The 19,697-nt window shown below is 51.4% G+C and overlaps 8 protein-coding genes across 8 annotated transcripts; 4 read left to right on the forward strand and 4 right to left on the reverse strand.

The window, feature by feature from the left end:
- Window positions 1-2,633, forward strand: PMZ80_002432 (uncharacterized protein; the record flags this gene model as incomplete). Its single annotated transcript, XM_064870865.1, has 2 exons — window positions 1-1,289; window positions 1,340-2,633. 2 exons carry the CDS (start codon window positions 1-3, stop codon window positions 2,631-2,633), a joined length of 2,583 nt encoding a protein of 860 aa, XP_064733318.1.
- Window positions 2,634-4,219: 1,586 nt separating this feature from the next.
- On the reverse strand, window positions 4,220-5,488 carry PMZ80_002433 (uncharacterized protein; the record flags this gene model as incomplete). The annotated part of the gene is made up of 1 exon (XM_064870866.1): window positions 4,220-5,488. One exon carries the CDS (start codon window positions 5,486-5,488, stop codon window positions 4,220-4,222), a length of 1,269 nt encoding a protein of 422 aa, XP_064733319.1.
- A 506-nt stretch (window positions 5,489-5,994) lies between these two features.
- Window positions 5,995-9,495, reverse strand: CCC2 (Cu(2+)-transporting P-type ATPase; the record flags this gene model as incomplete). Its single annotated transcript, XM_064870867.1, has 1 exon — window positions 5,995-9,495. One exon carries the CDS (start codon window positions 9,493-9,495, stop codon window positions 5,995-5,997), a length of 3,501 nt encoding a protein of 1,166 aa, XP_064733320.1.
- An 823-nt stretch (window positions 9,496-10,318) lies between these two features.
- PMZ80_002435 (uncharacterized protein) lies at window positions 10,319-11,254 on the forward strand (the record flags this gene model as incomplete). Its single annotated transcript, XM_064870868.1, has 1 exon — window positions 10,319-11,254. One exon carries the CDS (start codon window positions 10,319-10,321, stop codon window positions 11,252-11,254), a length of 936 nt encoding a protein of 311 aa, XP_064733321.1.
- Window positions 11,255-12,174: 920 nt separating this feature from the next.
- RAX1 (Bud site selection protein, Revert to axial protein 1) lies at window positions 12,175-13,332 on the reverse strand (the record flags this gene model as incomplete). Its single annotated transcript, XM_064870869.1, has 2 exons — window positions 12,175-13,108; window positions 13,163-13,332. The coding sequence occupies 2 exons, from the start codon at window positions 13,330-13,332 to the stop codon at window positions 12,175-12,177; spliced, it is 1,104 nt and encodes a 367-aa protein (XP_064733322.1).
- Window positions 13,333-14,236: 904 nt separating this feature from the next.
- Window positions 14,237-16,047, reverse strand: GCN5 (histone acetyltransferase; the record flags this gene model as incomplete). Its single annotated transcript, XM_064870870.1, has 2 exons — window positions 14,237-15,975; window positions 16,035-16,047. The coding sequence occupies 2 exons, from the start codon at window positions 16,045-16,047 to the stop codon at window positions 14,237-14,239; spliced, it is 1,752 nt and encodes a 583-aa protein (XP_064733323.1).
- A 259-nt stretch (window positions 16,048-16,306) lies between these two features.
- rad1 (checkpoint clamp complex protein Rad1) lies at window positions 16,307-17,365 on the forward strand (the record flags this gene model as incomplete). The annotated part of the gene is made up of 1 exon (XM_064870871.1): window positions 16,307-17,365. The coding sequence occupies one exon, from the start codon at window positions 16,307-16,309 to the stop codon at window positions 17,363-17,365; it is 1,059 nt and encodes a 352-aa protein (XP_064733324.1).
- Window positions 17,366-17,647: 282 nt separating this feature from the next.
- PMZ80_002439 (uncharacterized protein) lies at window positions 17,648-18,562 on the forward strand (the record flags this gene model as incomplete). Its single annotated transcript, XM_064870872.1, has 1 exon — window positions 17,648-18,562. One exon carries the CDS (start codon window positions 17,648-17,650, stop codon window positions 18,560-18,562), a length of 915 nt encoding a protein of 304 aa, XP_064733325.1.
- Between the last annotated feature and the right edge of the window lie 1,135 nt (window positions 18,563-19,697).

Here is a 19,697-nt window from a genome sequence, read left to right on the forward strand (position 1 = left end):
ATGCAGAACCAGCTACATACTCTCGACCCGTCACTGCGGTCTAACCCTCTATCCTCTCCTGCCAAACTCCCTCCGCCTCCCCCGCAACAATATCAGGAAGCTGTGCATACGCAGGCATATTCCCCTCTTCAAACCTCGCCTAATACCTCTTACCAGAACATCCAAACACCCAACTACTATGGGACCGGTCATCAAGTGCAAGACAGTCCAGACGATCAGAGCCCCAATGGCGCTACCGGCCACAATCCAGACGATCTGAAAAGGCCCAGAGCCTGCGAAGCTTGCCGTCAACTCAAAGTCAAATGTGAGATCGATGAGAGTACCGGCGGTAGCTGCAAGAGATGCGCCAAAGCACACCGGCAATGCATCATTACAGTCCCTAGTCGGAAAAGGCAAAAGAAGACCGACAGTCGGGTGGCCGAGCTGGAAAAGAAGATCGATGCTTTGACAGCAAGTCTGGCTGCCAGAGGAGGTTCTGATCAAGATGCTGCACTGGACCCGGCCATCGCACAGCCGCATTACCAACAGGGTAACTCTATATATCCAGCCCACCAATGGCAAGCTCCGTCACACACTCTCCCGCCGCCGCCATCTCCTCCAAACCCGGCACAGATCGCTGGGATGAAGAGAAAGACAACTGATACCTACGGGCCGTTTGGTGGTGAGCTTCCTAAGCCTTCTGGTCCAGCCAAGCATGAACCCATATTAGGTCCTACTCGTCTGTCGAGCGGCGATCCCAAACAGCAGCGAGCCAGCGCCGAGCCTCCCACCGAGGACTTGATCGATCGAGGCCTGATTGATATGAAGACAGCTTATAAGTGTTTCGACCGCTACCACAATGAAATGTGTCAACGACTTCCCGTCGTCGCATTTCCACCAGGCACGAAAGCTGAGGATGTCAGAAAGTCCAAGCCGACACTATTCCATGCCATCGTGGCTGTAGCAAGTGGCACTATCCGACCGGACTTGCAATCGAGAATCATCAGCGATGCCACCCGAATTCTAGCTGACCGCATCGTGTACAATGGCGAGAAGACTATGGAGCTTGTACAGACTATCCAGATCATGACCGTTTTCTACCAACCTCCAGAGAAGTACGAAGAGCTCAACTTCAACCAGCTGATCCATATTGCTGCTGTCATGGCTCTGGATATTGGCATGGGAAAAAGGATCAGGAAGGGTGCTTCTATGATATGGAAAGGTTTTATGGACAAAAACAAGAGTCTGCCTGACCCCAATGCCGCCGAGACACGCAGATGCTGGTTGGGCTGCTATTACATGTGCTCAAAGTGAGTTGAACCCTACTAAACTCCATCGCCTGTCCACTAACGATTCCCAGTTCTGCTATGTCTCTCCGTCGGCCACTACTCGTCCGCTGGTCTCACTACGCAGACGAATCCATCAACATACTCAGGTCCGCTCCTGATGCCCTCCCAACCGACAAGTGGCTGTGCCACATCGTACAAGCTCAACACATAGGCGAAATGATCGGAACGGAATTTGCTATGGACGATCCTGCCAAAGAGCTTTCCCTGACCGACCCTAATGTCCAATACCACCTGAAAGGCCTCGAAGCAGAACTTGAAAGATGGCACAATGAAGGAGAAGAATTCATGGGGAACCCGATTATGAGACACACAAAAGCAATCATCAACCTATACATGCACGAGATTGCAATGCACAACGAGCACAATATTGATGATTTCCGACCACCCTACCATTCCACGCCCATTGAAGGACCGCCCGATCCTGAATCAGTGACACCAGTCCATATCGACAGCCTTACTAAATGCCTGCGATCGACTCACGAAGCTTTCGAGGCATTTCTGTCTATGGACATCAATTCGCTTCGGTCGCTACCTACCCATTTCTTTGTGCGAAACTCCTACGCAGCCGTCGCTCTGATCAAGCTATACACGGCCATCGCAGCTAAGGAATCTAAATTCGGCGCCATTTTCCAGCCTCACGAGCTCAGAGTCGAGCACTACCTTGACGGCCTTATCAATGCACTCACAAAGGTCGCGGAAGGAGGAATGTCAAGAGTAGCCTACAAATTCAGTCTCATCTTCCAGATGCTGCGCGGCTGGCACAAATCTCGAACGGAAGCACCCAGCGGAAGAGGCAGCAGAGAACATTCACAGCCACGACTGCCTCCCAAAGCAGCCATGTCAAGACCATCAGTCAGCTATCATCCTACTCCGCAGCACCAGAACAACCAGCCTCAACCTCCACCACTATTCCAGCAGTCGATGTCAGCTTCGCAAGCGCCCGGCCTACATATGCTTTCCGACGCAGCCATGAATCCAGCTGGTCGTCCACCTCAGTCGAACAATCAACCCATGACAGCTCAAGGGCAATGGTTGTCCTCTCCACCGCCTCAACAAGCACATTTGCCTCCTGGTCAACCACCACCCATCAACACGGGGCTCCAGCCAGGTCAGCCAATGCCCGGAGACCAGTCAACAATCGCACCTATGGTGATCGATCCCATGATGGCTGCTACCTATGGGATGGCGCCCGATCCGATGAGCCTGATGGACTTTACGAGTGATGAGTTGATGGCATATGGATTTTCGGATGAATTTCTAGCTATGAATTTTGCGTTCGATCAGGGCGGTGGATGGGCTATTTGATTACGGGGCGAGCTCCGCGTGGTATGTGCCGTATTGCATGGTTCATAGCAGGCAGCTAGAGATATTTAGAGCGAGTGCGCGACTTGTATAGTATTATGATATGTACGGCCGAAAACTGTCAATACAAGAAGGCAATCTAGCATATGATAGACCGCCTCTAGTGGTGGAGTTGAATGTCCAGCACTGAACAGAGTGTATATATCGAACAAAGTAGAAATTGAACAGCTCTACATCTCTTGATCCGTCTGCCTATTTCATGACAACTCAACCTTTCCAGCCAGTTCACGTTACATCCTCGCCATTCGGAGTATGGCCCCTGATCATTTATTATCCGTTCATTCATCCATCCAGAAATTCCCTGTCTGTTGAACTCGGTACCATACACGACGTGCCTTCCTTCCTTTCTTCCTTCCTCCCCACCCACTCATTCGCCTATTGGTTCGTGCGAGTGACCAGGAAAGCAACTGACTTTTCAGCAGATCATCCGCTCCGCCTGGCAACTCAACAATGAAAAGGAAGCGGGGCCGACAGGTCCAATGAGGAGGGAACGATCGGTCGATGGGGTACTCTTGCCTTGATGAAAACAGAACAGATATGCACGGCAGACACGCTTTAAGACGAGGAAGGGACGACAATCCGAATGCTCCTGCCACTTATGTAATGGAAGATATATACGGAGGGCATGCGCGATCAACCGAATGCTCCTTCCTGCCTTGAGTGAACACGTTACATTCGTGCCGGAGAGGGAAGGTGCCGCCTCATTGCGAGGAAAGAACGATTCCTTGATCGATCGATTGCTCTTGCCGCCTTCGCATCCGACACGAAAGGGCAAGCGCGGACGATAGTCAGGAAGGTACGACTTACGGGTGACACGGGGTGTTCCTGCCTCATCATCGACTCGGAGAGTATGAATGGCAGACGCGACTCACGATGTCCTAGGAAGGTGCGACGAACATGACGCGGGGTGCTCCTGCCTCTTTAGATGCAGATATGACAGGTAGGTACGATCAGTTGAATGCTCTTGCCTTCGTACTGAGAAGATCAAATGGCAGGCACGATGGTGTGGCGAGCCAGAGGAAGGGACGACCAGCCTGCCGCTCCTGCCGTTTTGACTAAGCTACCGTGGAAGAGGGCAGGTGCGACCGACGAGATGATGGAAGGGAGAAGGCACGACCAGCGGCGGCGGAATGCTCCTGCCTTTCTGAGGAGTAATGTATAGGGTAGGTAGGTGCGAATGGCTTGCAATCAGTCGATTGAATGCTCTTTCCTTCTAGCAGTCAATCAGATGAGAAGGGCAAGTGCAGCATCAGTGGATGTCGCGAAGGGGCAACGTATGGTATGCACTGCACTTGGTAAGAGACAGCTTCGAGGCTATTGGAGACATACTGTAAGCTATATTATTCGGCAGATTCACCAGCGATGAGGACGGCATGAGCTCGATGTGACATGAAGATGAAAGCAGAGCAAGGCGGGGATTTGGTTAGAGTGTGTTCCATTATAGGCATCGACCACTGCTCTCGGCGTAATGGTTGTCATCTTGGAGCTCAAGCGGCAAGCTACTTCTCTCATTGCATTTACGTGAAGACCTATGCAGGAGGCGCCAAGAATCCCTCTCCTTGAGCGTAAATCTTGACTTCAACGTCAACATCGCCAAATGTGCCCACCGCAGCGTATACATCGACTTCACCCTGAAGACCCGCTACACCCTCATCTCGTTCCGCATCTCTCTCCTCGTCCATCTCCCAGCTCCCAGTCACAGTCCCGTTTCGTGTCAGGTAGACTCGCGTCTTGCACTTCGGAAGTGTACTCCTGACCTCCTTGTCGGACTGAAGATATCGCACGTAGCTCTTATTCGACTTGGTGTCATTGCTGTCGCTGACCTCCTGTGGCGACACCACGATCGCTAGACCGATACTTTCGCCCTCGCGGAAGGGTGTGGTAAATTCTCGTCCGCCCCAGCTGTCGTTTACGTAGCGGTTTCCGTCATCACTGTGCACCCCGATACTCGCCCGGTGCCAGCCTGGCTGTCTGTTCTCGGGATATGGTTTACTGACAAAGCCGATCGCGACTGTGGACTCTTCGGAGTAGTACTTTAGCGGCGTGATCTCGAAGTAGATCGTGAATGGGTGTGGTTTTGGCGAGGCGAAATGTGGGGAGAGGGGGTTGGATGTTGCCGCGAAGTAGACTGGGAGGGTGGATGCCCAGCAGTGATCGGCTGGGGAGGAGGCGGGTGCTTTGCTGTTGCTGCTTGACTTCATGAAGCGGGAAAAGCCAGATGCTTTTGAACCCGACTGTGTAGAAGAGGAGCCATTGCTGGACGTTGATGGGTTTGAGGGACTGAGGATTTGGTAGACACTAGTCGGTATCGCTCCTAGAGCATTGGACACCTGCTTCTCGCTTCCGCTTGGTACGAGACTCCAACCTCTCTGACTCGCGCCTGGCGGGTACGTGAAACCGTTTCGGCCACTCATGACGCTTTGGATGACCGAGGCATTGGCCACTCTGGGTGTGAAGACCGGATGTGCAGCACACCATGCGTGGGCCGCTGCTGCTTCATCGTACGATGCATTGGTGGTATTGCTGTAATCTGATTTCAACGGTGGTGGAGGTGGCAGCAGAGAGTTGTCCGGTACTGTCTGCCAGTCGTGATAAGGTGGAGGATTGTCCTCGGCAGAGGTAGCTTGCCTCTCCGGCCGATGCGATGGCGGTGGACCGGGAGGTGCTTGGTACGCTGGTGGTTGAGAATCTGTATACCTGGATGGGTTGTTCGAGGAGAGAGTCGATGACGACGATGCTGAGTTCAAATGTGAATGGTCCTCCTTCTCGCCTTTCAGCTTGAAGAAGAACTTGGACATTTTGAGCAAAGCAGGGCACGGCTTGAGAATGTATCAATTACTCTGTGGCCCGGAATGAGTCAGTAGTGCTAGATGGGCTAAGTTGGACGTGTAAGACACGGTCGTGATCGGAGAACCAGGGTATTTGCTCCTCGATCGAATCGTTCAATAATCAATGATTGTCTTTGCACAGTTGTGACAGCAGTGGCTATTGTGATCGAATGGTGGCGGAAAGTGCATTGCGTGTGGCTGCATCTTTATAAGGTAGGCATGAGCATGTTGTTTGTTCTTGTTGGTACTGTGGCTGTGCAGATCATGTATTGGCCAACCCCATTGCGATCTGTCCGAACAAGACGCAAGGCAGACTTGAGGATGTAACGGGCAGGAGTGGACTCAGAACAGTGGTGGAAGGAGCGCTTCGTATATGTATTTGCTTGAACAATGAACGAAATAAATTGTACAGCTTGATAAGCTAATGGTATCAATACTAAGGAAAAATATATACCATATATCCAAGATACTCCGCGCTATACATTTTCTACAGATCTCAATGGAACATAATTGCCCCTGTCACCCGTATCACCTGCTCTCCTCCTCTTGAGCCCGCCCAAATTCGTGTCGAATGCCGCCATGATCTTCTGACCAAACGCCGAAATGCCCTGCGACGTCCTGGGCTGGCCAATCCTCGGAATAGCGATCTTGCTGGATTCCATCTCCAAGCTCTCGGCATTCAGCCATCTTGGTCTGCTTGCCCAACGGAGAGCCAGACTTGACAGTGTGACTGAGATAGACGAGAACACCATTGCCATGGCTGATGCCAGAGGTGGCATATAGTACCCAAGGGGCAAGAATAGTCCCATCGCAAATGGTAGGCCAATGACGTTGTAGCCACAAGCCCATAGCAAGTTTGCCTTGATGCGGTTGAAGATAGTGCGACACAGGCACAACGCGGCTGGAATGTTCAGCAGGTCTTCCGAGCGCATAATGACAATGTCTGCTGCCTCGACCGCAATATCACTACCGCTAACGAGACCAATACCAACATTAGCCGTGGCTAGAGCAGGCGAGTCGTTAATGCCATCACCAACCATAGCCACTATCTCGCCTTGACCTTGCAGTTCAGCCACAATCTCCTGCTTCTGACCAGGAGAGACAGACGCTCGGATCGTGTCCTTGCTGATACCCACCAAATCTGCTATCGATACTGCAGTGCTGTACGTATCACCTGTCACTAGAGAAGTACTGATTCCCATGCGATGAAGTGCAGTGATGGCCGCCGCAGCAGTAGGTTTGACTGTGTCTGATAAGCCGAGAACGCCGGTGAACTTGCCATCGATCGCTACATAGATCAACGTCAAGCCGACCAAAGACTTGCTGCCTTCGGGCTTGAGGTCACTTGGGACATCGAGCCCATGAGATTCCAGAAACGAAGCATTGCCGACTCGAACTTCGTGGCGTTCATTTCGGCCCTGAGTGTGTACTTCGACTTGAGCGACTATGCCCTTGCCAACACGATTTTCAAATTGACCGACTTGGCCTGGTAATGGATCTTCTAGAGCGACCTTCAGTTGTTCTTTGGCACTCAATGTAATCGAGCGACCAATTGGATGTTCTGAACCGGACTCCGCGAGACCGACGATAGTCCACCAGACGTTCCGAGCCTCGTCACTCACATTCCAGATGCCCTGGATTGTGACGCAAGAAACTTTGAGCTTGCCGAACGTCAGTGTACCTGTCTTGTCAAAGACTATGTGCGTGATCCTAGTTGCGGTCTCGAGTGCTGCACCACCTTTGACGAGAATGCCTTGCTGAGAGGCTATACCCGTTCCAACCATGACAGCTGTGGGAGTCGCAAGACCAAGGGCGCATGGGCATGCGAAGACAATGACTGAGATGCATAGTTTGAGGCAGACCATGAACTTGCCGCCTGATTGTGCTGCCAAGAAGATCTTTGGTGGGTTTGGCAGGGCATGGCTGAGAACCATCCAGCCAATGAAGGTAACCATGCCGAGAAGGATAATAACCGGGACGAAGTAACCAGCAACTAGATCTGCCATGCGTTGAATAGGCGCTCGACTTGTTTGAGCTTCTTGGACAAGGTTGACGATCTGGCTGAGCTGGGTGTCCTTGCCTGCCCTTGTGACTCGGAAGTCGAGACGGCCTGCACCGTTGACAGTCCCTGTGATCAGCGTGTCCCCTTTCTTTTTGAGAATAGGGACGGGTTCTCCTGTAACCATGGATTCGTCAACATAGCTTTCGCCACGAGTGACCGTACCATCTGCTGGGAGCTTGTCTCCAGGTCGGAGAAGCACAACATCGCCAACCTCGATCAACTCGGTCGGAATGATCTTCTCCTGTGCAGCCTCGTTCGTGGCCTGCTTTACATCTGAGAACTTCTCGCCCTTCTCCATTACTGGGGAACTTGGCAACTCCCATTCTTCCGCCAGCTTTTCAGCATATAGAGGATCCTCGTAGATGGTGGCCATGCTAGGCGCAAGGTTCATGAGGTTTGACAGGGCTTTCGAAGTCTGACCCTTCGCCCTGTTCTCCAACCATCTTCCGAGTGTAATGAACGTGATAAGCATAGTGCTCGTGTCGAAAATAGTGCCGGGCTTGTTGTGAGGTGGTATTAATACAGCCACAAGGACTGCGAAACAACTGAAAAAGAAAGCTGCCGAAGTACCTAGGACGACCAACACGTCCATAGTCGGTGACTTGTGCTTCAAACTTTTGTATGCAGAAATATAAAATCGTTTTCCAATCCCAAATTGGACCGGCACGGTCAGAGCACAACAAATAACATCGCCCAAGAACAGACCGTGAATGATTTCGATTCCGCCAAAGTTGAGCGCTGGGACGAACATGGGTATGATCATGCTAATAAGAATGACAGGTATGGCAGAAGACAGAGAAGTCAGGAAAGCCTGTTTCCACTCGCTGATTTCTTTTGTCTTTGCAAGAGACTCCAGCTGAGCATTGTTGTCGTCGGAATCGGCAACAAGAGCATTGTAACCAGCATTCTCGACAGTCTCGACGATGGTCCGGAGCCCAGTGGCAGAAGGATCATACCGAATATTGGCTCTCGAGGTGGCAAGGCTGATGATAGCGCTCTTGACGCCGTCTTTGTTCCGAAGTAGTGCTTCCAGCTCGGTAGCGCTGGCAGCATCTGATAGGCCAAATATCTTGAGCTGAACGGTTGAAGAAGATTGTAACTGAATGCCTTCAGGTTCGGAGGAGACTAGCTTGGCGTCAAAACCGGCATCGTCGATCGCTTCGATGATCTGGTCTGCTGATAGCTCTTCAGGCTTGTGTTGTATTACAGCTCTTCCTGCTAGAAGACTGATGTTGAATTTGACCATGCCGGGCTTGTTCTTAAATGCGCCTTCAACAGCAGAGGTGCATGCACCGCAAGTCATGCCATCGATGGAGACAGTTGTTGTGTAGATATTGCTGACTGTTGAGGGTTCGGCTGGACCAGATTGACCGTGTACGGGCTGCTCCTTCGTCTCTAGCACTTCTGCATCAAAGCCTCGGTCTTCAATGATCTCTGCGAGCTTTTCCGGGTTAATGGTCGCTGGGTCGTGCTCGACGACAGCCCTTCCAGCTAGCAAAGATACGCTCATGCTCTTGACTCCTTCGACATCCTTGAAGCCGGCCTCCACCGAAGACGTGCATGCGCCACATGTCATTCCCTCCACTTTCAAGGTAGTGACGGATATTGAAGGGCCGGATGTAGAGGTCGATATGGACAATTTCGGGGTGGTATCGGTCATATCTGTGGTTAGGACTTCGGCGTCGAAACCTCTGTCTTCAATGATCTCTGCAATTTGCTGAGCAGTCAATTTGCTCGGATCATGGTGCACGACTGCTCTTCCCATTATTAAGCTTATCGAGACAGCGCCAGCGCCGTCGACGTCTTTGAAGCCTCCTTCGACGGCAGAAGTACATGCGCCACATGTCATGCCATCCACCTTGAGGGTGGTGGTGGCCATATGCGCCGACGCGGCCGGAGCCAGTTGTGCCGCCATGTCGTACGGCTGTTGTTGTCTCTGCTATGCGCTCGAGACTTGACTAAGGTTCATACACTCATAGTCGCTGTACTGGTTATGTGTGGGAGATCGGATGTGCTTATCGTCGCCAGGTAAAGAAAGTATCGGGTCAGGAAAGTCGCGACGAATACGTAGTAGCTGGGCAGCGGTCCACAAAGGTGACTGTGGTTTTTAGAAATGTAACACTGTTGTCTTTATTGCTGCTGCTGCTGATGCTGACAAACTCCTAGACTGTACACAAAAGAAATTACACGAGTCCTTCAGGCCACTTCCGTCAGGTGAGCAAGTCCAAGATTGCCAGGATTAATAAACGTGCCTCAACGTGGAGTTCAAGGTTGCAGTCAGCGCAATTGAAAGGCAAATTCAGGGGATCAGCACCGTCCCTGAGCGGAGTTCGGCCCCTAATCAAGGCTTAAATTTAGCAAGGTCGCAGTCGTGGTGGCGGCCGCTGCGCATAGGTTCCGAGACTTCCCCATAAATCGACAGAAACCTGCAGCCTTGTTGCCTTATCGCTATCGATAAGGCATGCGACTGCAGGCGCGAGCATCATCACATCACCCACACGTTGCCTGTACCAGCTTCAACCTGTACACATTCTTCGAGAGTCCGACTCATCCTCTGTGCATTTGAGCACTTCTGGCGTCTTCCCTTCCATCAACTCATTTCTCCGAGCATCGCACTTCTCTCAAGCGTTCACCAATCCTCTATAAAGCAGCAAGCAATACGTCTATTCGTCTACTTCTGCGAGCACTTGTCAACATTCGAAGATCAAGTCACACCACAAACGATTGGTCTCGCCAACATGGACCAAGCACAACCCAAGGCTCTGGCTGCCCTACAGCCCTTCATTATCGAAGCAACCTCCACGAAATCACCCTCACCACGATTCCTCAAAGAGCTCATCATCCGAGCAACATCCGCCTCGGGAACATACATCTTCACCGAACTCCTCCAGACACAAGCCATACAGTCACTACAAACAGCAGATCCAGAATACAAGTCCTACCTCACACAACTCGAGCACTTCAGCTGGGGCACATACGAAGAATACAAGTCAACACAAGGCCTACCAGATCTCACCCCAGTTCAGACACAAAAGCTGCGACAACTATCTCTGCTCTCGCTAGCTTCACCCTTCCTACCCACCCAAGAGGAGAAGCCAGATACCCTCACCTACCCAGCCCTCCTCTCTTCTCTAGGTCTATCCTCAAATCATGAACTAGAATCCCTCATCACATCAGCCATCTATGCCGGCCTCCTCACAGCCCGTCTCTCACCAACATCCACACCACCACGAGTTCTGGTAACTTCCGTTGCTCCTCTACGAGATCTTCGACCACAGTCTCTCCCAGCAATACTACAGATCCTCAAGACTTGGGAAAACAGATGCAGCACCACAATCTACGGTCTCGAATCACAGATAGCTACAATCCGAGCTGGCGCAGCTGACCGCACGGCACTTCAGAGGAAGAGACAGGAGGTGGTAGACACAGCTGTGATACAGGGCGAGAATGATTCCTCCAAGCCAGTCAGACCACGAGATCGGAGAGGGAACAAGCGGGATTTGGATGAGAGAATGGAGGGCGAAGACGACGAGGATGTGAGCAGTGATGAGGTGAAGATGGAAGTGGATGATGGCGCTGATGTTGCTGGTCCGGCTGGGCCGAGGGGTGGTGGTTTTGGTGGCCGAGGTACGAAGAGAAATCGAGGACGAGGAGCGTTGGGAGGCTTCACATGAGGGGTTACAACGTGGGAACAAATCCAGAGAACCAAAGACTTACTGCCACACGGCTAAAGTGTGGAATCGTGACTGCAAGGCACATGGGACGGCAAACTTTGACAGCCCGCGAAGCTAGGACGAGAAGCCATCACATTCAGGAAGCTAGCATAAGCAGGTGCCAGCCACTCACAAAGTAAGCTCAAAGATGCTCTGAGCTGATAGGTCTAAATCTGCCGCAAGCACGACAGGACCATTTGACAATGGTCAAGACCCGATCACCAGTCCTGTGCATCGAGTGCTAGCGTCAACACGTGTATATGAGATAACAACATGCAGCACTGCATGAGAACTCTACGAAGTATGAGATTCGAGCATGCAGGAAGCGAAGCAAGCAATTAGTTTATTTCGGACAATCACAGGAGCATAAGAGCATGCATAATAATAAGCAATGATAAACTCTGTGCGGAGCCAAATCATCAGTACAGTACTGCACTGCATACAAGCAAATGTCAGATCTACTGTATCATGCAAGCACGTACATACCTACATCTGAACCTGTCTCTCTACCGTAGCATGATTTGATCAATACCCACTGCAGCTAGATCTGTACACACTCACTCACATCATATCGCAATATCTCCTCGCTTGAAATGAATAACTCAAAACTCCTGCCGCTCACACTGAATACTGCATACGCTTCAGTACACAACTCGTGGTCCCGCCCTAGAACCGCGTCCCAGGCACAAATATAAAAAGCACACACAACCCCACCGCCACCCCCAAAAACATCAGCATCGCCATATTCGCCCTCATCACAAGCAGTTTCTTAACGTATGGCTCGCGCACCCGACTCCAGTTCATCCACGTGTATTCACTAAACCCCGCGTAGGCTGTCACGATGTCGAGTTTGTATTGGTGGGTTGTTGTGAGGTAGGTTCCTAGGGTGAAGGGGAGGATGACCTGCGAGAATAACCGTTAGTGGTGCGGACAAACACAATGGGAAGACCAGGAAGGGGAATGCCTACCCAACACCTCGTCGACCTCGGGATATCCCTTAGGATAAACCAGTACCCGGCCCAGAAGCCAGCACCAAGACAACATAACCCAACAATCAGTCTCAGCAGGATAGACAACGGCACCAAGTTCCCCAGCGCCTTAGCCTGCAGGAACCCAGGGTACGCATCCCTTTCCATCGCCTGAAAAACATAGTCTTTTGCATCATCGAAGATCTCAGGGTCATCGCGGGATTCATCTTCGATTGCGGCGATCATGCGGTCGACCATTGCTGTTGGAAGCACGATTTCGCGCTCAGACCCCGGGAGAATAAATGTGTAGAGGATTTTTTCGGCGGAGGCGCGCAGGTCGGGGCGGGCGACGGTGTGCCCGGGGGAGGAGCTGTCGAGGTGACTGCTGGTCATGAAGGAGGGGCGGGGGCGGTCGAGACCTGTGCCGGTGCCGGTGCCGGTGTTTGTGCGTTGGGTGGAGGACATGTGTGTTAGGTCGGAGGAGTGGCGGAGGTTGAGGGGGCGGTTGCTGTGGGCGGAGCGGTCGGAGGTGAGGGAGTGGGAGGGGGAGTGGTGGTCTGTTCCTTGAGCGTGGGTTTGTGGTTGGGGATGGGGATCCCGCCCTCTTGTGGTTGGCCTGTTTTGGTCCTCGGCGCGGAGGATGGCGGAGACTTTTGCTTCTTGGGAGCGTTTGCCGCCGCTTGAGGGGATGGAGGAGGTGTTGTCTTCTAGTTGGAAGTTGTCGAGGAATTGGGAGGAGCGTTTTGAGGTTGTTGCTTTTTCGAGGTCGGGGGTGTCGATTAGCATGCTGCGGCGGAGTTCGCGGACGTAATGTCGGCAGAGGGACATGTGTTGGGAGACGTCGAGCCTGGTGGGTTAGTGTTTGGATTGATTAGTTGGCAGGGAGATGTGCTGTGCTTACCAGAAGTCGAGGTAGTCTACTGAGCGTTGTTGGTCGCGCATGTAGATGTAGAATGAGAAGAGGTCGACTGGTGCTAGTGTTCTACGTCCTAGCACTTCCATTAGGGTTGGTAGTCGGTTGCGCTGCTCGAGCTCTTGGTCGGCATGGTTGTGGTTGTGAAGATGCGCCATGTCTGTGACTGGCTGGCCCTGGAGGCCTCAGATATTGTACTCGAAGGAAATATATCGTATTGAGGGTGTTCGTGTGTTCCGCTATGCGGCAGACGTAGTCTCCTTGAGTTCTCTACCGCGTGTTGTTCGACGCTGCGACGGAGACTCCTGGTTGAAGTCTTCTTGCAGCGCAGTTAGGGAGAGAGCCGTAATGTCGCAAATGTACAGTATTGTCGCGTCGGCTGGGCTTTAAGAGGTATCCTGGATTTTCCAGGTTCAACTGCTGAGGGAATGAGAATCGAGAGTCTCGGACGGCGACTCGGATTGTTTTGCGGTAGCGATACAGTAGATGTGCATGCAGGAGAATGTACTGGTCGTGGTATAAATGTAAGAGTGGTGAAGGTTGCGTTTAAAGCAACATGATTGGTCGAAGCATTGGGGTTTCGAAATTGACTTGAAGCTGTGAAACTCAAACAGCTGGAAATGCTTTGATTCAGGTTGGCAGGGCTGAAAGCACTTTTGTAACACGTTCTTTAACAGATCATTGGCATGCTGAATGTCCTTCGTGTTTTCATTTGTACGAGAGTCATGTGCATTCACCTATCTACCTATTCTTATGCGAATATCTGGGGTATCAATAACGGACGAGGCCATCTGCTCTTGCCAGAGCGTGTTACAAATGCTATCCTCCGAAGCCCAACAGTCGTCGCCGCCCAATCCTGACGAACGCCATGCTTCCAAAGCAAGCCACCATTGCATGCCAGATTCCTACCCTAGCCATGGTCATTCAAAGTTTTCGTAATTTCGTATGCACTCCTGGTGTGCCTCTGCATGTCAGAATCAACCTTGGTTGAGGACTGACAGTCTGCTTCTCTTGAGCATCTGCTGCTCCAGTCTCTTTATCCTTTCGCTGTGGTTTCGACCTCTAGTCGGCTAGATGAGACCACTCTGGGATATTCTTGATCTGCTGCCACATGTACTTCTCTAGCTTATTGGCACTCTTCGCATACGGTGTTGTCTCATTGTTGTACTTGCGGCAGTTGTCGAAGATCAACTTAGCATCCCTGATGAAGTCTTCTGGTTTTGGGTAAAGATCAGCCTGCAGTCGCTCTTCCATGGTAGACAGATCCATAGGCTCCTTGATGACTTCGTAATAGTCCGGTACCTCTTCCCTATTGACTGGCTGGGCGAATGGCCAGGCTGATGTATGGTTCTGCATATCATTGAGGAGATGCAGAAGCTGATTGTAGTTGGGGCCATGTCTCGGCTGTCGTGATAGCTCGTCCATCGAAGGTGACCAGCCGGATTCCTTGATAGCCGGTATTGACATGGGTTCGATCTCAACAATACCATTCTTCCACATCGCCGGCGGAGAATGTATGACATGTGATTTACTGATGGCTCTTATCTTTGCCATGACTGCTTCTTTCTGCTTGACTAACATTCTTGGGCTCTCGAGGTATCGTATTTTGGGAAGCATGGAACACTGCATTATGGTGCCACCTTCATAGTCCTTGATGTAGCCCATCCACACTGACTTCTCGAGAGTGATCTCTTTTGTGAAGCCCTGCTTCTTGAAGTAGCCGATTGCATAGTTGTCGGCATATGTGAGGAAGTGCATAATCGGAGATGTAGCCTTCACGTAGTCCTTCAGATGGGCCATGAGATGAGCGCCATAACCCTTGACTTGCTGGTCTGAGGAGATGGCGCAAAAGACGATCTCAGCGAACTTCCGTGAGTTGAAAGGTCTGTAGGTGATTCCTCCGACCACCTCGAGAGGATGTTTGATGATTGCGATGGAGAGGTGGGTTTTGTCGTAGACCAGCCTGGCAATGTAATCCTTCGGCATCTTAGGCAACTGTTTTTGGAAGATACATTTCAGGCCGGTCAATATAATATTATGTTCTCGAGAGTTGTCATTGTTGACCACCCGAAACTCGATGAGGCCAGTCTTCTCCTCTGTCACTGCTGGCTTCTCTGGGAAGTCAACTGGGGTAGGAGTGATGAGAGGCTCTGACTGTGCTTCGGAGGTAACACTCCCATTGTGTTCAGGCGACTCGGTCCGCGCTTTCTTCGACCGTGAAGAAGAAGCATCTTCCGAGGCCTTGCGCTTCGTAGTCTCGAGGTGGGGCGCCATCACGGGTGGGAGTTGTGTCTGCGCATTGCTCGGCCGGGTCGACGAGGAGGTGTGCAGGCCGGAACGATATGGTGGTAGCCCGTGTTGGTGACTGTCCTTGCCAAGCTGAGACTGAGGTCTGTTCGACTTAGAAACATGCTCAATCTGGGCTGCGCTTTCCTTCAAAATTGAAGCATGGTTCTCGAGACTTGGGAGGCCTTCCTCTTGCTGTGGCTGGTGCAGGAAATGTGGCGGCGCTAGCGTTGTTTCTCCGAACAGATCTGCAGTCCGCTCAGAAAGCATCGACATCTCCATCTGCTGAGGAAGTTGCATCGCTCCTGCCTCGATATCCGCCCACTGAACTTGTACATTGTGGTGCTCTGCATCTTTGAGAAGGCCCTTCAGTCGAGCTCTCTCATAGTTCGGTTTTCTGAGACATTGCAAGCAGTACCACGTATCCTTCTCATCCTCACCATCACCCTCCTGCTTATCCTCAATGTCTTTGCGCGAGGTCTGGGACGCGGCTGCTAGCAGTCCATTCGAGCCTTCTATTGGCAAGGATAGTCAGCTTACTGTAGGACTGTTGTTGATCTTCATCGGTAGGTACCTTCGTCTTCCATCGCCAAGATTCATGCTAACAATTCCAGGCCTGGTCTGCACCGTGCTGTTTGGCCTGAACCGGTCGCTTGTCTCTGTACCAGTCTTTGGTCTGCCAGCTTCGATAGCCTTTGGGTATGTAGTGGTCTCTGTACGATTGGATTGAGCTAACAGTGGTCAGGATTGGCGCAGTCTACACCATCTGTGGCGTTGGAGTCTATGTTTGAAGTGACCGGGCAGCTGCAGTCGATACGTAAACATTTTCATTCGAGCCAGTGAAGGATGGCAGGTGAACCACTATTCACTGCACTTGCGACTTCCACTCGTCAGCTTCACAGCCTCCTGCGATGCATCGCCTTCACCACCAATGCCGAAGTCCACATCACGCCTGAGGGGTTGAGGTTCACAACAGAAGAGGTACATGCCGTACAAGCAACGACACTGCTAGAGAAGAGTTTGTTCTCATCATATCTGCTGCAATCTGGTGACGATCAGCCCCCAATACCGCCATTCCAAGTCAATATTATAGCTCTTCTGGAGACTCTGCAGATATTCGGCATATCCGATTCTGGCTCAGCATATAAGAACCAAAATGGCGGCATTTCCTCATCATATGCCGCGGCCTTCAACACACCAGCACTGGGACTTGGAGGTACATGCAAGATCACCTATGCAGAAGCAGGTTCCCCTCTATCAATTACGATCGAAGAAAGCGGGGTCAAGACTACATGCGAAATGAATACATACAACCTGTCAAATATGTACGATGAAGACAATGAGATCCCGCTCGACCGGAATGCCTTGGTCCTGAAGATTATTATGCCCAGCACATGGCTGCACGATGCAATCTCTGAACTTGCGAGCACGAATTCGGATAGCCTGGTTGTCAATGCGTCCAGCATATCCGCACCCTATTTCTCCCTGGAAGGACACGGCGGGCCGTTCGGCGACAGCACAGTCGACTTTGCTCCAGAAGTCAAGCCAGATGCTCTATCAGAGACTAGCAAAAAGAAGAAACAACCACAAGTCACAGAGACCTTCACCGTTGCTGCCCCAACAGGGGGTCATGGCCGTGTCAGACAGAAATACAAATTCGATTTGATCAAGAAAGCGGGCAGAGCGATGAATGTGGCGACGAAGGTGAGCATAAGGCAAGACCGACAAGGCGTTCTCAGCCTGCAATTCATGATTGAGGCAATGGATACACAGGCTGGGTCTGGTCCTGGCAATGCTGCTTCAAGCGGTAGATTCTCCTTCATCGATTTCAGATTTGTGCCGTCAGTCGAGTCAGATGACGAGTATGAGCAGGACGATGAGGCTGCTAGCGAAGATTCTGAATGATTACTCCGTTTCGAACGGTGACACGAGTACTCTTTGTGTGTTGCCTGTGCCTGCACCTGCATCTGCATGGTCAACTTTCGTCTTCGATCACAACCTCACTTCGACTTTACTTCGAACTCACCCTGACAGTGGTCCTCTGAACACAGGTGCCCACCTGAAGTATCTAGGTAGGTATATAACCTGTCCTTCGCTGCACGTCCAATCCGCACTTCTCTCCATATCTACTGTTACCACCTTCCACCATATTTGCCGTACCTCAACTTATCGACTTCAAGTTTCAACATGAAATGGTCTCGCGAAATGGAGATCGCGTCCAGGAAGCGCCACATCTCGGAGTCGTCTGTTGAAGTTGATGAAGATGATTCAGGTTCCGACTTCGCTACATCTACAGTCACCCCTCCAGCCAAGCGACAACGAACTACCAAGGCGTCCTCCACAAACATCGAGACTTCGCCTTCTTCCAAGCCAGCGGATGTCTTTGCAAGAGGCGCTCGAGGCAAGATCTGGCAGTCCAAAGAGGGTCATCCGATCGGCTCAGACAAGTGGAAGCGGGAAGTCTTTGCTCGAGACGAAGTCTGGGCTCACATTCAAAAGTTGCCAAAGACAATTTTGAATTCAAGACTGAGTATCAACATCAATGCAGCATTGAATCCTGTCAACAACGTCGAGAAACCGGCACCACAACCCAGGAGGACACCAGGTAGCAATAATGGTCCTAGCAGAAAGACCGATGCACTCAAGGCTTCATCTGCAGTCATTGATCTGTCAGAACGAGACAATGAACCAGAAATTGATATTGAGGAGGACGCCAAAGAGGACAAATCCAACTTGCTGATTCCAGAGAGTGTTAGATTGGCTCAGCAGCAGATCATGAACCATGGCGCTGCCAGTCACTCATTGGTTGCCGCTCAGGAAACCATTGAAGCTGCTCTTCGGGAAGACGCCAGCGACCACGAGAATGATGCAACTCAACCTTCAACTCCTGCTAGCATTGGTGCCGAAGCCACCACCAAGGAGGACGCCAACGATGAAAAGGAGGTCGAAGATATCAGCAAGGAGATTGTGGTCGTCGACAACGAGGAGGATGCCACAGAGAGTATCGAGGTTGTCAAAGACGAAGAGGAGAGTGGTAGTGGTGCTGCTGGCGTGACCCCGAAGAGTCCCAAAAAGGGTAATTGGGAGCCAGAGCATTTCTGAGTTGCCATACATGTCAGGGGTTTGAGCGGTGAATGAGAAGGGCAATCGAGACATGAGTTCCATTGCTGGCGTGCTCCCGGGTTACGATTTGAGCTGTTCAGTATGAGCACATGCCATCTATACGGGCTAAGTCCTGCGAGAGGATACCCAGAAGCGGTTTGCAGCTGAGTTTGTATATCAAACAGGAGCTTGGGGAAACGAATTGCTGAGTATATAGCAATGATACGACGTAAACACGATTTTGGTGCTTTGCATCTTGACCACGTAATGCCATTGATATGTTCTTCTGCACAGCATTTTGGCGAATGGGGCAAGGTCTTTCCTATTCCTATGCCTACATCGCCAAGCCATGAAGTGAAGACATGCTAGTGCCTTGGCAGCGGACCCCTAAATGCTTCCCATTGTCTGATGAGCTTCTTGACCTCCTTACAGACCATGCGCGGAACTGTTGTATGCAAGAGCGGGCGGGGACACGCGCTTAAGAGATGATGCATGTCGGGGAATCTGGACGGTGCAGAGATCATGAAGAAGGATGAGCTAGGATGACCCTCACGATGGCCCTCTCGAACGAAAACCTTCCAAAACCGACGCAGGTCACGATGTAGTATGAGGTATTATCACATATCGTGTTGCTGAGAGGCTGCAGTGGTCATTGCTTTTTGGTGTCGATGGTATGCAAGCGGAGCGGACATTTGAGTGCCAACAGTACTTGAGGTGGAGGCTGGGGTGGACGCCATGCTTGTATTCTCAAGAGTGAGAGCAGTTGGAAAAAGAGATTGCCTTCACTTTGTCTCAACATGTTGCGGCAGCGAGTTGTGACAAACCTGTTCAGCGCACATATCACCAGCTGTCTTGCCATTCAGCAACATTGTTCTGTAACAACAGAAGAGTATACAGCGATGGCATTGTTGGCGCCATGGAAACGTCTTCCTGCACTTTCGACCCCGGACCAGATCGTATCGTACCTCAAAGTACCTCCGAGCGGACACCATGATGCGTAAACCCTTTCCCTCGTGCGCAGGGTGACAGGGATTCAGCGTATCGACCTCAACAAATCCTCACACACGCAATCGACACTGTTAGTGATATGAGGAAGGTACGCGTTTCGTTTGCGCCTTCCCTGGCATTATACAAA

Source organism: Knufia obscura, assembly GCF_036327395.1.
Source record: "Knufia obscura strain CCFEE 5817 isolate CBS 148926 chromosome Unknown scaffold_2, whole genome shotgun sequence".
NCBI classification, from domain to species: Eukaryota; Fungi; Ascomycota; class Eurotiomycetes; order Chaetothyriales; family Trichomeriaceae; genus Knufia; species Knufia obscura.